At 42.4% G+C, this 12,941-nt stretch overlaps 1 protein-coding gene across 4 annotated transcripts in view; it reads left to right on the top strand.

Moving 5' to 3' along the window:
- SUGCT (succinyl-CoA:glutarate-CoA transferase) overlaps positions 1-12,687 on the top strand; it is a 337,849-nt gene extending 325,162 nt beyond the window's left edge. For 2 of the 4 annotated variants that reach the window (XM_055709366.1, XM_055709364.1), the window contains one exon: positions 12,350-12,687. In XM_055709366.1, the coding sequence (XP_055565341.1) occupies positions 12,350-12,433 (84 nt within the window). In that variant the 3' untranslated portion in view covers positions 12,434-12,687. Of the gene's footprint in view, positions 1-11,729; positions 11,850-12,349 lie in introns of all 4 variants that reach the window. The other 2 variants (XR_008732068.1, XR_008732070.1) reach the window with 2 other exon arrangements.
- Positions 12,688-12,941: the final 254 nt, after the last annotated feature.

Genomic DNA, 12,941 nt, shown 5'->3' with positions numbered 1-12,941 from the left:
AACTCATATGGGCATTCCCGCGCAACCAAAACCCAAACTGGAGGCTGCTCGGTTTGAAACGACTGTTTCTCCTGCCCCATACTGCTTTGATGTTTGCAAGTCGATGAGCTGAATATCACATGTCAGGGATTGGCAGCAGACAATGGAAAGCCAAAAAGCTGTTCCAGTCCTTCACACTGAAACAGAATTGATCAATTTATCACTTAAATCGGTAGGGGAAAAAACAGCCTAATCTGCAGCATGCCCTCTCTCTAGTCCCACTCCCAGGCTCCAATTTTAGCACTCTGTTTCCCTTTAAAGAACTTAAACTTAACCTGATGATTGCCTTTAAATAGGAAATAGGAAAAAATAAGTGGCTGAAAAGAGTTATAAGTCTAGATTTTTGCTTTCCCCTCCTCAATGAAGGGATACTCACTCTTCTTGTCTACTTTGAATACCAGATGTCTCTGAACAGTCAAATTGAGACGTCCTGAAAGAGAAAGACTCTCAGATGTCCCCAGCTTTTTCTGGAAACTGGGCCCCTTTAAAGACGTCTCAAGTATGACACTCAAAAACAGAGTTGTCCCAGATTGCACAGTGCTTTTCAAAACTCAGCCAGCATTTTTAGTAGCCTATGCCTCAAGGAGTCTGGGCACCTTACCCAAAAAGAGCTAAAAATGTAATTTGCAGCTCTTCACGTAATCCAAAACAAAGTATCAAATCTCTTCCCATCTTCCTTTGCCAGGGAAAGTCCCTGTGCACTGGAACTGGCCTCATTCTGCTGCACAAGGGACAGCAGAAGTAAATGGAGGGTGGAGTGGGAGAGCTTTTGAAAGAATGATCAGGCTGTGCATAGTGCTCAGCCCTACTTAATCACAGATGCCTTGCTTGAGAATCAAGTTCCAAATATTTCCATGGTGCTCAAACTCAGAGTTACCTGGCTGTTGTCTGTACTGAAGAATTTCAACCACCAGAATTTCCTTGGCTGTGCTGCAGCTGATGGCTTTTTCCATTATTTTAATACTCACTCAGCAGATACTTACTTGGTGTGGGTCACTAACCAGGCAAGAAACTATCAACTGACTGTTGAATTTTCCAAATGTGAAGGTTTATATGCCTGTGTATTTGAGCCACAGAGGAGCAGTCTAAAGATGGGTAGAATATTTGTGGCAATATGCATACAGCACCTGACACCCACACGATTTGACATCTAACAACGTCTGATATTTGTTTTTTTGTAACAGTACAGCCCTTCTGAGACTTAATCGTTTGGCCAAAACAAGGGATCATTGAGGAAAAATTAGTCGATATAGAAGTCTTAAGAAGCGATTGAAAATAGTTCTGCTACAGGTGGACTGAAAAAGGCTTTAGTTTCTCGGTTTCTTTTTCTTAACAGGCTAAGATGAATGCAGTAAGACATTAATCATCCTAAATAAATTAATAAATCATCTGTACTAATATACAGATGGGTTGTGCTGAGGTTAGGGAACTAAAGTAAAGCAATGTGATAGACTGCTTCTGCCATTAACCATTTGCCACCCAGCTCATTTTCTGTCTTGGCTACCAACTATTCCTGCCAAAGGAGCTGTTATGGTGTGTTTTAACACCACCATACAGGAATGCCAGGAAGACCTGCAGAACAGATGCCTCTGGTTTTGTAAAGAGACTTAGGAAAGGATGGTTGGAGCCATCACAAATAGTCATCTTAATATAAATTCCCATTATAAAGTGTACTGAAAAGAGCTGGTCTGCTCTTTAGAGGTATAAAAAAGGGATGTAGAAAAATGCTTTTTCTTCTGTGCAATAATCTGTGCCCTGTTCTGATGCCCATGCTTATAGAAGGGTACAAAAATAATTAGAGAAAGACTTTAAGGACAGGCCACAGAAAAAAAATTCCTTAGGAGCCAGAAGAACAGACTCATGAACTTTGTCAGGGTGTTTGGGAGTGATAAACACATTTTCAAAAGTTGCTTAAGAGAATGTTTTGAATATTCTTTCAGCTTTGTGTTTAAAGAAGGCCCAAAGGTTTTTAATTTTTAGTTATTCTTACCAGTTATTTGGAAGAAGCTTAAAGCCTCCTGCCCTGGAAGAGTGCCACTTTAGTGAGTAAGGGTTTCGGAGAAAATGATACCTAGCCTTAGGACCAGGCTGTGTATGTTCCTCAGTGCACGTTGTCTTGCATCCCTGAATTAAAAGACTAGAATCACCTTCAGGTGTCCAGACTTCAGCTGGTTGCCTAAAGAGTAATGAAGAGCTCATCTGCTCCCACTCTGATGATGCACAGCTGGCCAAGAGGATTACTTTTGGGGTCTCTGAAGAGCCAAGGAATCTAACTTGTAGCTGGAGACAGGACACAGGAAAGGACAAATTGGTGTACTGAGGAGATACAGACACTTTCTGGGTTGCCTAGTGTGTCTTATTCCAACATGCAGGGTCACACTAACCACAAGGCATGGGACTTGGAAATAGTTTTCACCAGGCTCACTAGGAGGGCCCCGAGGAGCTTCTTGCCTTCCTGCACAGCTGGGGGCATGATTCAGCTTCCAGGATCATGTGAGCGTGTTGCAACTAGGCAATTCTGTGTCCTTACAAGAGGCTCATTTCAATTAGAATTTTGATTTTTCTTGTTCCGTACTAGGAGCACACTTCTCACTAATTAGTCTCCTTAAGAGACGGTAATTAAGGCCTCTGTGTTTACAGTAAAGATGACTACATGAAACAATATGTGGCTTGACCTCCTAAGTATCAGAGGAGGTTCAGGTAGGCCATCTTAACCCCAGCCCTGTTGTGTGGAAGCAGTTTTGCTTATGGGCATTTCAGAAAACCTCGTTTTATGCCCAGAAATAACCATTAAGATCATATAGTCCGACCTCCTGCATTGCTCGGGCTCACCCCGTAATTTCTGCATTAGGTACACATCCTGTGGTTAACCCGCATCCTGTGGTGGGATTGTATATTGAGTTTTGTATTGATTAGATTATGACTTGAGACAAATTATGTTTTTAGCTTGGATTTTCAGTAGTTTAGGCTTGCCTCTGTAGGTTTTGCCTTTTGGAGTTTATACAGGGCTTCTCCCAGTTACCCTCCTTTGCCATCTGCTTCTTCAGCTCCTTCCTGCAAGAACAATTTATATTAAACTAGGAGTCTCTAGCTTCCTTGCCTTGGTCTTGCACAGCCTGAATACACCATCCACGGTGCTGTAGAAAAGGTGCCTAGAAGTTCCATGAACACTGGAACTAAATATTGTTTTCCTTCAGACTCACATCCTTTGTAAGCCTTATATGTAATCCTTAAGATAACCTGTACTTCCCTTACATCCCCTGTGCCCATCTCCCCAGTGAAGGACAGTACATGCTATGTGACTTACAAAGCTGTGTCTGTGCTTACTAGTGAGCTATTTGTAGCCAAACAGAATATATAACAGCTGTGTTCTCGTTGTTTTTAATGTCATCAGGGCACTAATTTGGGCATCTGTCCTTCAGCAGTTGCCAATTTTCACAACACTGGTAAGAACTTAATTTTCCTTGGCATTTCTACACTTTTGTGAGGATTGACAGGTTCAGAAGTTACTGTGTGTGGTGGGACAGGGCAGACAAACAGATGATTAAAAAGACAGCACAGACACGTAAACTTGTTTCCTTAGGAAATGAAGCTACAGATTATTACCTAGGGAATTTATGGTTCTTTAAAATTGCTGCTTCTGGGTATTCTTACTAGTCATCTTCCTTCCTGTCTTTCTTTGAATCTTCTCTTGAGGTCTTTGGGGGGTTTAGGAAAGAGTGGGACCATGTGAGTCTGTACAAAAAGTTAGGCTAAATTTTCAGTATTGTGAGGTGATACACGTGGGAAGCAGTAGACACCACCTTACCACAGCTTTCTTAAAGCTTTTTGGTGCCAAGAGTCCTCTCACAAAGTTGCGTTATTTGAATGGTGTAATTATGCAGGATTACTCTCAAATATGCAACCAGAGTGACTGACAAATGATTTCCTTTACTCCAGCAGTCATACAAGATTAATTAGGTACAGTCAGTATGGTGACACTTTGAAAATGTAAAGCATTATGTAAATGTTGAGTGGTATTTACACTGATTATATCCAGGATGTTGGTTGATAGAAAATACATAAGATGATTTTTAATGCATTTCTATATATGCAGCTTCAGGTAAGAAAGTACTTTTATAAATATACTTGGCAAAAGGTTTTAAGAATTATATAATGGATGCATTGAATGCCTGAGCGTGGGTTTAAAAGTGGACTGATTTTTAGGCACCCATCTATAGCTATCACACATAAACTATGTTTATGCTCTGCCTGTCAACTCATTCCCCTCAAAATGCTTCAGTTTTTACATTCTCAACTCTTGTGATGTTGAATGGTCCTTATGGCTCTGCCATGGAAGTCAGCACTGGCCAAATGAGATAAATGAATGGCTTGTAGATATTTCTAGTATTGATATTGTTTACTGCCCTATTGATTTTACTGTTTACTGCTACTGTTTACTGGTTTATTTATATCAGTTTGTATGGCACCTGGAACAAGGTTTGCTTTTTTTTAATACCATTTGAAAAAATTTATCCATCTTCTCTGCTCTCAGTTACTCATCCTATTCATCTTGCCAAAGTTTTCCACCCTCTCAACTGTGCTGGATGCCAAATGAACACTTTGTGTGGCTGTGCTCTAAGTGGGGGAGGAAGTGGATGCTGCAACAAGGGAAGGAGGAGCAGGACATTGAATATTATCTCCTTAATTGTGGGGTTTTTTTCCAATCTGTTATGAGTTGTACTTAAAAGGTAAATCACCAGCTCTAATGTCATGCAAAAGTGATTAGATTCCTGAAAAGACCCCCAAGCTCGCAAACTTTCAGATCTGTGGCACTAAATAGAAAAATGTGGGAGTTCCGCACTTAAGACAGAGAGGATTGTCCATTTTGGAGATTCCCTTGAAGCCTGTGTGCACTACTTGTACTAGCAGGACTTTTAAAATGAGTTTTTTGGTTTGGGTTTGTTTTTTTTTTTCATTTGTGTGCTTTTTTCCTTTGTGTTTCATCAAGAGGAAGTAGCCTGGTGTAAAGGCAGCGTAGCCAGGCTGGGCTGTACTGTGAATAATGGATTGACAAAAGTCATGGCTACAACCATGAGGGAGAGACTAGACACTCAAAATGAAATCTCCTTGGTCTAATCCGGGTAACATAACACTGTGCACACCATTTCTAACATCCAAATATCTTTCATGGTAGCCATGAAGCCCCTCTTGCTGACTTATTCTCTATTGTTTTCCTTTTTATTGCCTTAAAAGTCACTGCTTGTTTCCTGCTGACCCTCCTTTAGGCCAGTGTCATAACCAGCTGATTGCATGCTCCAAACACTTGACCTGTAGTGTGTATGGGATATGGGTGCGAATGTATTGGATCTGGGCCGTCTCTGTTGACTGTTTATGATATTTCATTGGAACCGCAAAACTCTTATGTAGTAAGGCCATGTTATTGGAAGAGGCACAAGCATTTGGTTTGTGTGGTGGGTTGACCCTGGCTGGATGCCAGTTGCTCACCCAAGCTGCTCTATCATTCTCCTCCTCAGCTGGAGAGAGGGAGAAAAAATACAACAAAAAGCTGATGGGTTGAGATAAGGACAGTGTGACTGACCACTCACTAGTTACCATCCATCATGGACAAAACAAATTTGACTTGGGGAAGTAATAATTTATTTTTTTACCAATCAAATCAGAATAGGGTAATGAGTAATAAAACAAAATCTTAAATGCATCTTTCCCCTGCCCCTTCCTTCTTCCCAGGCTTAATTTAACTCCTGATTTTCTCTGCCTCTTCCCACGCAGATGCACAGAGGGACAGGGGGGTTGCAGTCAGTTCATCACATGTTGTCTCTGCCACTCCTTCCTCCACAGGGGCAGGACTCCTCACAGTCTTCCCCTGCCCCAGTGTGGGGTCCCTCCCATGGAGAAGTTCACGGGGAACCATCTCCCAGTGTGAGCCCTTCCCACAGGCTGCTGTCCTTCAGGCACAGACTGTTCCAGTGTGGGTCCCTGCCAGGGGCATGAGCCCTGCCAGCAAACCTGCCCCAGCCTGGGCTCCTTTCTCCATGGGGCCACAGGCCCTGCCAGGAGCTGGCTCCAGCGCAGGATGCCCAGGGGGTCACAGCCTCCTTTGGGCATCCCCCTGCCCTGGCCTGGGGTCCTCCCTGGGCTGCAGGTGGGGATCTGCTGCCCCGTGGGCTCCATGGGCGGCGGGCACAGCCTGCCTTGCTGGGGGCTTCACCACAGGCTGCCAGGGAACCTCAGCTCCGGCACTTGGAGCCCCTCCTGCCTGCTCCTGTGCTGACCCGGGGGGCACCAGGGCTGCTGCTCTCACACAGTCTCACTCCTCTGTCCAGCTGCAGTTGATGCGTAGTAACTTTTTCCCTGTCTTAAATCCATTACCCCAGAGGCACTGCCCCTGTTGCCAGTGGGCTCAGCCTTGGCCGGCGGTGGGTCTATCTTGGAGCTGGCTGGCATTGGCTCTATCAGGCATGGGGGAAGCTTCCAGCAGCTTCTCACAGAAGAACCAATTTCTGCCTGTAGTCCCCTTGCTACCAAAACCTTGCCACACACACACAGAGTATACTTTGCTTTCATGTGATTCATACGTGTATAGGAACTACGGTGTGAGCTGGGGTAGGATTAACTTAATGCGTGGTGTTGGGTTTCTCATTGCTCTTTTTCGCAAATGTAGTTGATAGGTTGCAAGCAGCAATGTATACCCATGCATTAGTTCAAACTTCCCCTTTTGTTTCCTGGTCCCACTTGAATAATAACAAATAATCACGACTTTTCCCTGAACTTGGCTGTCCCCACGCCTGATTCCCTCTACATGCTTCGAGAGTTAGATTGCTTCAATATGCTCTAACCTGTGCTGTAGAAAGAGTGTTATCCAGTGGCTGCTGCACAATGCTGCAGGACTGCTGTTTGTCAGGACAAAGCAAAGATTATTGCCTTTATCCACTTCTAGATACTTTGCTTTGCACCTTTATCATTCAAATCCAACTTTAATTTCTGCTACTTGTAGAGTAAAACTGACTTTGCCTAGCAATACTGTAGTAGATAAGCACTAATGAAATAGAATTTATGATGATGTTGTTGAGTTCAAGTACTGGGGAAGTCTTCAATATATCTTGGCACAGTTGTCATTATGGTTGCAACTGACACAAATTTTAATTTATTGTTGCATTAGCTCATGTATGTTATGTAGTGTGCGCAGTATGTATTTTAGCAATGTGCCAAAGTCATAATGATAAAAGATGATTTAAATTTGGTGAAAGAGCTCCTTGCTTTACTGGCAGTGATAAAGCAAAAAGAGAAGCAGGCTCCTTTTAATTTAATGGGACAAAGGTAAATCACAGCTACACTCGGTCCTCCGCTGCTTTTTTCAGGTAGTCATATGTGTTGCCTTAACTTCATGGCTGAACTGAGTATAGTGTCCTGCTTAAAACCAGGATGCACAGGTGACTGCTGTCTTAAGTCCTTCAACCAGTAACCCTGCTTCTACCCAAGCAAAGGCCTGTTTTCATCTGCAAGGCTCCCTGTAACTCACCCACATACAAATGCTTCTGACCTTAATTAAAGCAGTTCACCTCTCTCTGCCTCAAGGGATGGTTTCCTCATAAGGCAGTTGTGTTTAATTAGCATTTGCATAGCATTCTGCTGGTTGCTCTCTGGGAGCGTTGTTCAGTAGGAGCGTGGGATTGCTGAAGCCTGACTGGCAAGCTTTGCACCCTCCTAATTGACACAGAAGCCAAGTAGAAGTTACACAAGGAAAGAACAGAGAATCGCTAATGATGGATCATTAGCAAGTAGCTCCTTTGAATGAATGTAGATAACTTTATAACTCTATCAAAGTGAAAAGTAGCGTGATGAATTATGCATCAAACAATAAAAGCTCAAGAAAGACACTGGTCTTATAATTGCTGTGCAATTTTCTAGCGTGCTTTAGTTTGTAAGATTAATTTTCTTTGGGAAGTGTGAAGCATTTTATGCCTGTTGTACACTTAATGACAGTTTTGGTTTTCTCTCATTAGAGGTTATATTTTATGTCTTTTGATATCACTGCAAAAACTCTCAGGGTTTGAGATACACAATTTTTATACCAGCAAAAATTTGCCCCCGGTAAGTGAAAAGTGTACAGCTACTGAACTAGTTCCTTTGAGGGTTTGCTGATTTCTCAGTATAAAGAGTTCTCAGATACACACATCTGAAATAAGATTGCTTTATATCTATATATTATTATATTTTTAAACAGAAATCGCCTAACAATTTTGTGGCTACATTGAATCTCTAGATTAATAAATCTCTAAGGGGCATTTTTACTCTGAAATTGTCTTCAGAAGCTAGCACCAGTTCAGCCCTCAGTCAGTCCTAGGAAGAGGAAATAATACAAATATAGCCTAGTAATGCCACCTGTCCCTGTAAAATGTTCTGATCTCTCAGTTGAGATTTAGTCTGAAAATTCAGCTGTGTTCCAAGTGAGTAGAATTAGAGGAATAAGTTAACAGTGAAGTTGTTAAATAGAAGAGTTATCCCTGATGTGAGCTGTTTCTTAGGTTCCATGAATATTAGTGGGTGAAAGGGACTGTAAGAGATCACCTAATCCATCAGAAAGCCCCAGGGATCAGCCATAGGATCAGCTATACTATAATAATTCTTGTTCCTAAAGACCTGATTTTGATAAGAACTCCACAGCCTCCTTGCATGGCCTGTTGAAGCATTTTGCTACCCCTACAATTGTAAAGGTTTATTTTCTAGTACATAACTTCAATTTGCTTTGTTGCAATTTACATTAATTGTTTCTCATTCATCATGGACATGAAAAAGGATTTACTTCCTCCTTGCAGAAAGGTCACATAGATTTTTGGGGTGGTTTTTTGTTGTTGTTGATGACAGTTATTTTTTACATTTTTTTAAGACAAATTTGAAGACATTTTTCCCCTGGCCTTTCTCTTTAGGTCTGTGACCCCACTTTGTTGTCTGTCATGTTTTCTCTGATCATTTTGGTTGCTGTCCTGTAGAACCTCCTCAGGTGTCCCAGATGACTGTGCAGTAGGGGCCCCACACCAGATACTGCTCCAGCTGTGACCTGCCAGCTCTAACTAGAGCAAAAAGATTATTTCACGTGTCCTGCAGGCTTCTCTCTTGTTTGTACATCCCTGTGTGACGCTTGCTTTTTTTGCAACAGCATGATGTCGTTGACTCATCTTCACTTTGTGATCCAGAATAACCCCTAGCTATTCCTGCATTGCTATTTGTCCCCTGCCTTGTACTTATATAATTAAATGTAGTTCCTTCCCCTTGACATTACTGAATTTTACCCTGTTCTATCAGACCATTTGTCCAGTGTAGCCAGGCCATTGTGAAATCTGCTTCACAGTCTGTTTTAACTTGAAGTCCTCAGAAACCTGAGCAGGTATGATCTGAGTTCTATCAGCCAACCCACTAAAAATATACTGATTAGTCCTTCATCCTAAACTGATTCCCATGGAGCCCACTTGAAAACTTTTGTTTTAGAAGATCCCAGGTGGCATTTTTCTGAATAGGACTTCCCTCTCAGTGTTGCACCTGGCTTCAGATTTACGTAGACTGTATTTCTTTACCGAGTTTATGGAAAACAGAGAATTTTCTTTCTGAAAGTCAGATCTTGATCCGGAAGTTCCTAGTGGTTGGAGGGCCATCTCACTTGACTTCAGATGTCTGGGTGGTAGAGGTCTGCATCTAAGGTACTTGTCTACCCTCTGCTTTATGGAGAAATATAGGTGATCACAATTTATCTGGCCAGGTTCAGTCATTTACCAGTGCTGCAAAATAACTGCAGTGTAAGTGTGTCTTTTCATACGCAGTGAAACCAAAGGCAGTCTAATAAACTAAACATCTCTATCTAGGCTGTTCAGCTTAAGTTAGGTAGGATGTATCTCACCTTCAGATCTTCTGGTAGAAAGAAGAGTGGTCAAGCATACACTGTTTGTTCTTGATAGATACATGCTAGCTGTTACCTCCTGAGTACTTTTACTGTGATTACATATTCCAGTATTTAATGGAACTTGAAGTTAAATGGTTTGGTCTGCAGTTCCACAGTTCTACCCTTCCTCTTTAAATATAGGAACCATGCCTGACCTCTTCCAGAAGCATATTCATCAGAAATGTACCAAATCAGCTTGTCAAACCCTGTTTTTCTAACCACCCTTTATCTTATTTTGTCCTGGTTGGAGGTGGATATATTTATCATATTAACCATTTGATTACAGTTAATGGAGAAAAGATGCAAACCTCATGAAGCTCAACAAGGCCAAGTGCAAGGTCCTGCATGTGGGTTGGGGCAACCCCTGGCATCAACACAGGCTGGGTGGGGAGCAGACTGAGAGAAACCCTGGGGACAAAGACCTGGGGGTACTGTTTGACAAGAAGCTCAACATGACCTGGCGATGTGTGCTTACAGCCCAGAAAGCCGACCGTATCCTGGGCTAACTCAAAAGCAGTGTGACCAGCAGGCTGAGGGAAGTGATTCCCCCCCCCCTCTACTCCACTTTCATGGGACACCACATGGAGTGCTGCATTCAGTTCTGGGGCCCCCAACATAAAAAGGACATAGACCTGCTGGAGCGAGTCCAGAGGAGCGCCACAAAGATGACCAGAAGGCTGGAGCACCTCTCCTATGCAGACAGGCTGGGAGAGTTGGGATTGTTCAGCCTGGAGAAGAGAAGGCTCCAGGGAGACCTTATAACCACATAAGCGGGGCTTTAAGAAAGCTGGAGAGGGACTTTTTAGCAGGTTCTGTTGTGATAGGACAAGGGATAATGGCTTTGAACTGAAAGAGGGTAGATTTAGATTAGCTGTTAGGAAGAAATTCTTTCCTGTGAGTGGTGAGGCACTGGCACACGTTGCCCAGAGAAGCTGTGTCTGTCCCATCCCTGCAAGCGTCCAAGGCCAGGTTGGACGAGGCTGTGAGCACCCTGGTCTAGTGGAGGCTGTCCCTGCCCATGGCAGAGGGATTGGAACTAGAAGATCTTTAAGGTCTCTTCCAGCCCAAACTGTTCTATGATTCTCTGAAGTCTGTTGAAAAAACCAGCTTATTTTGGCATGCTGCATGACCTTTGTCAGCAGGTCTCCTCAAATAAGTAGGAATGTCAGGTAGTGAACTTCCCCACTCATGCCTTTATAGAATGACTTCTTGCTGTGATTCACTTCCCTTGCTGGTTGATAAATCTGTTTCATCAGAAATGTCAAACACTGTTCTGTCTATTAAAATGCTCCATTTTTTTCTTTGCATTTCTAAGTACAGCTATAGTGTCATAGACAAAGACTACAATGTAACTTCTTCTCTAAATTCTTTTGGATGACATAATAATGACCATATGAATAGAGGAATCCTTTTGCCAGTTGTCCGAAGCATCAAATGTTGTTGAATTTTGTATTGAAGGTTTCAACTGTGACAATTCAGGAAATTCTATTTCTCTATAAAACAGTCTTTCTATGCATGAATGCATACCCCAGTTTTGATCCCAGAGTAAATTTGTGGGTCATTCTCTCTTCTGAGACTAGTAGTAATGGTATAGCTACTTGTCTGCAGGGAACTGGGAACTACACTGAAATTTCTGTTCAGTTCACTACAGATTTGCTAAAAGTGAGATCTGACTACCTACAATAGACATAAAATCTTTGTGTCATTGCTAGCTTCCCTAAGGGATTTCCACCTTTGAAATTATTCTTGCCAGGTTCTTGCTGCTGCTGCTAACTACGTTTTTGATAGAAAATTTAAACCAAGCTGGGGAATATCACTGCTGTGCATGGTGTCAGTCTTACATCGCTGCAGGGTAACGGAACACACCGCTGAGGTACTTGAGCTGTTGCTGACTGGAGATGGTGCTTCCCATCGTTCGGTGTGCTGCTCCAGCTTCAGTAACAGTGTGTTAACATGACATTCCATTGTGTTCTTATGCTTGTGCTGCTTCCTGTTGTAGATGGTGTGGGGATTTCTGCACCGCATCCTGTTGCATGGGCTGGGCATTGCCTGTGTCCTTCGGGTAGCAGGGAGTGGTAGACCTGTGACATAAGTCTCAGAGCATTCCAATATACATACCACTGGGAGCAATGGGAAAACTTTCTAAATGTTGGGTGAGTATTCAGCAATTCTGCATTTGGATGAGCTTGTTGGTACATTATTGTGAACTGGAATTATTTTAGTCTGTAATTCCAAAATATAACATTTCTTTGATAAGGACTGTGGTAAGACTGCTGTGAAAATGAGATGCTTTCCTTTAACAGAGACACTTCAATATAAATATGGGCAGTAACTTTGGAAAACAATTTCCCTCCTATCTGCTCTTTTTTACAGGACCAGGTGTCAGATACAGTGAATTTGCTGTGTCACATCCGAAACCACCTCCGCTTGTTGGACAGCATACAGTGGAGATACTGAAGGGCATGCTGGGGTATGAGGATGATGCCATAGAAGAACTGCTCCGCAGTGGTGCTGTGGCTCAGCATGAGGTCAGATAAGGAACATTAGCTACATTCCTTCACACTGAGTTCACATTACTTTGTCCTCTCTTTGCTCCCTTCAGCTCCCCTAATGGGACTTTAAGAGAAGACATAATTTAATTCCTAGCTTTCTTCCATGTGTGTTTGTATGATTTTAATACTGATGTATCAAATAAACAATCTCATACCGTCTGAGTGAAAGATTTTCTTGGGGGAGGTGGAAGTAAATGTAATTATGCAGTCCTGTGTGGCTACTCATATTCTGTACTTCATATGGGAAATGGAGTTCTTATCATAATTACAGTAATTGCCTAAACGTTTGTCCCCAGAAAGACAAAATGTTAGTGAAAGGAAGCAGAACCTTAAAAATCTGTATACTAGACTGTCCACTTGCAGAAAGCTGCCTTGTATGGTTATTTTAGTAGAAGATCAATTATGTACAAATT

This window comes from Falco cherrug, chromosome 4, assembly GCF_023634085.1.
Source record: "Falco cherrug isolate bFalChe1 chromosome 4, bFalChe1.pri, whole genome shotgun sequence".
Lineage (NCBI taxonomy): Eukaryota > Metazoa > Chordata > Aves > Falconiformes > Falconidae > Falco > Falco cherrug.
Note: the sequence above shows the minus strand (reverse complement) of the source record. Positions and strands in the feature narration are given on the sequence as shown.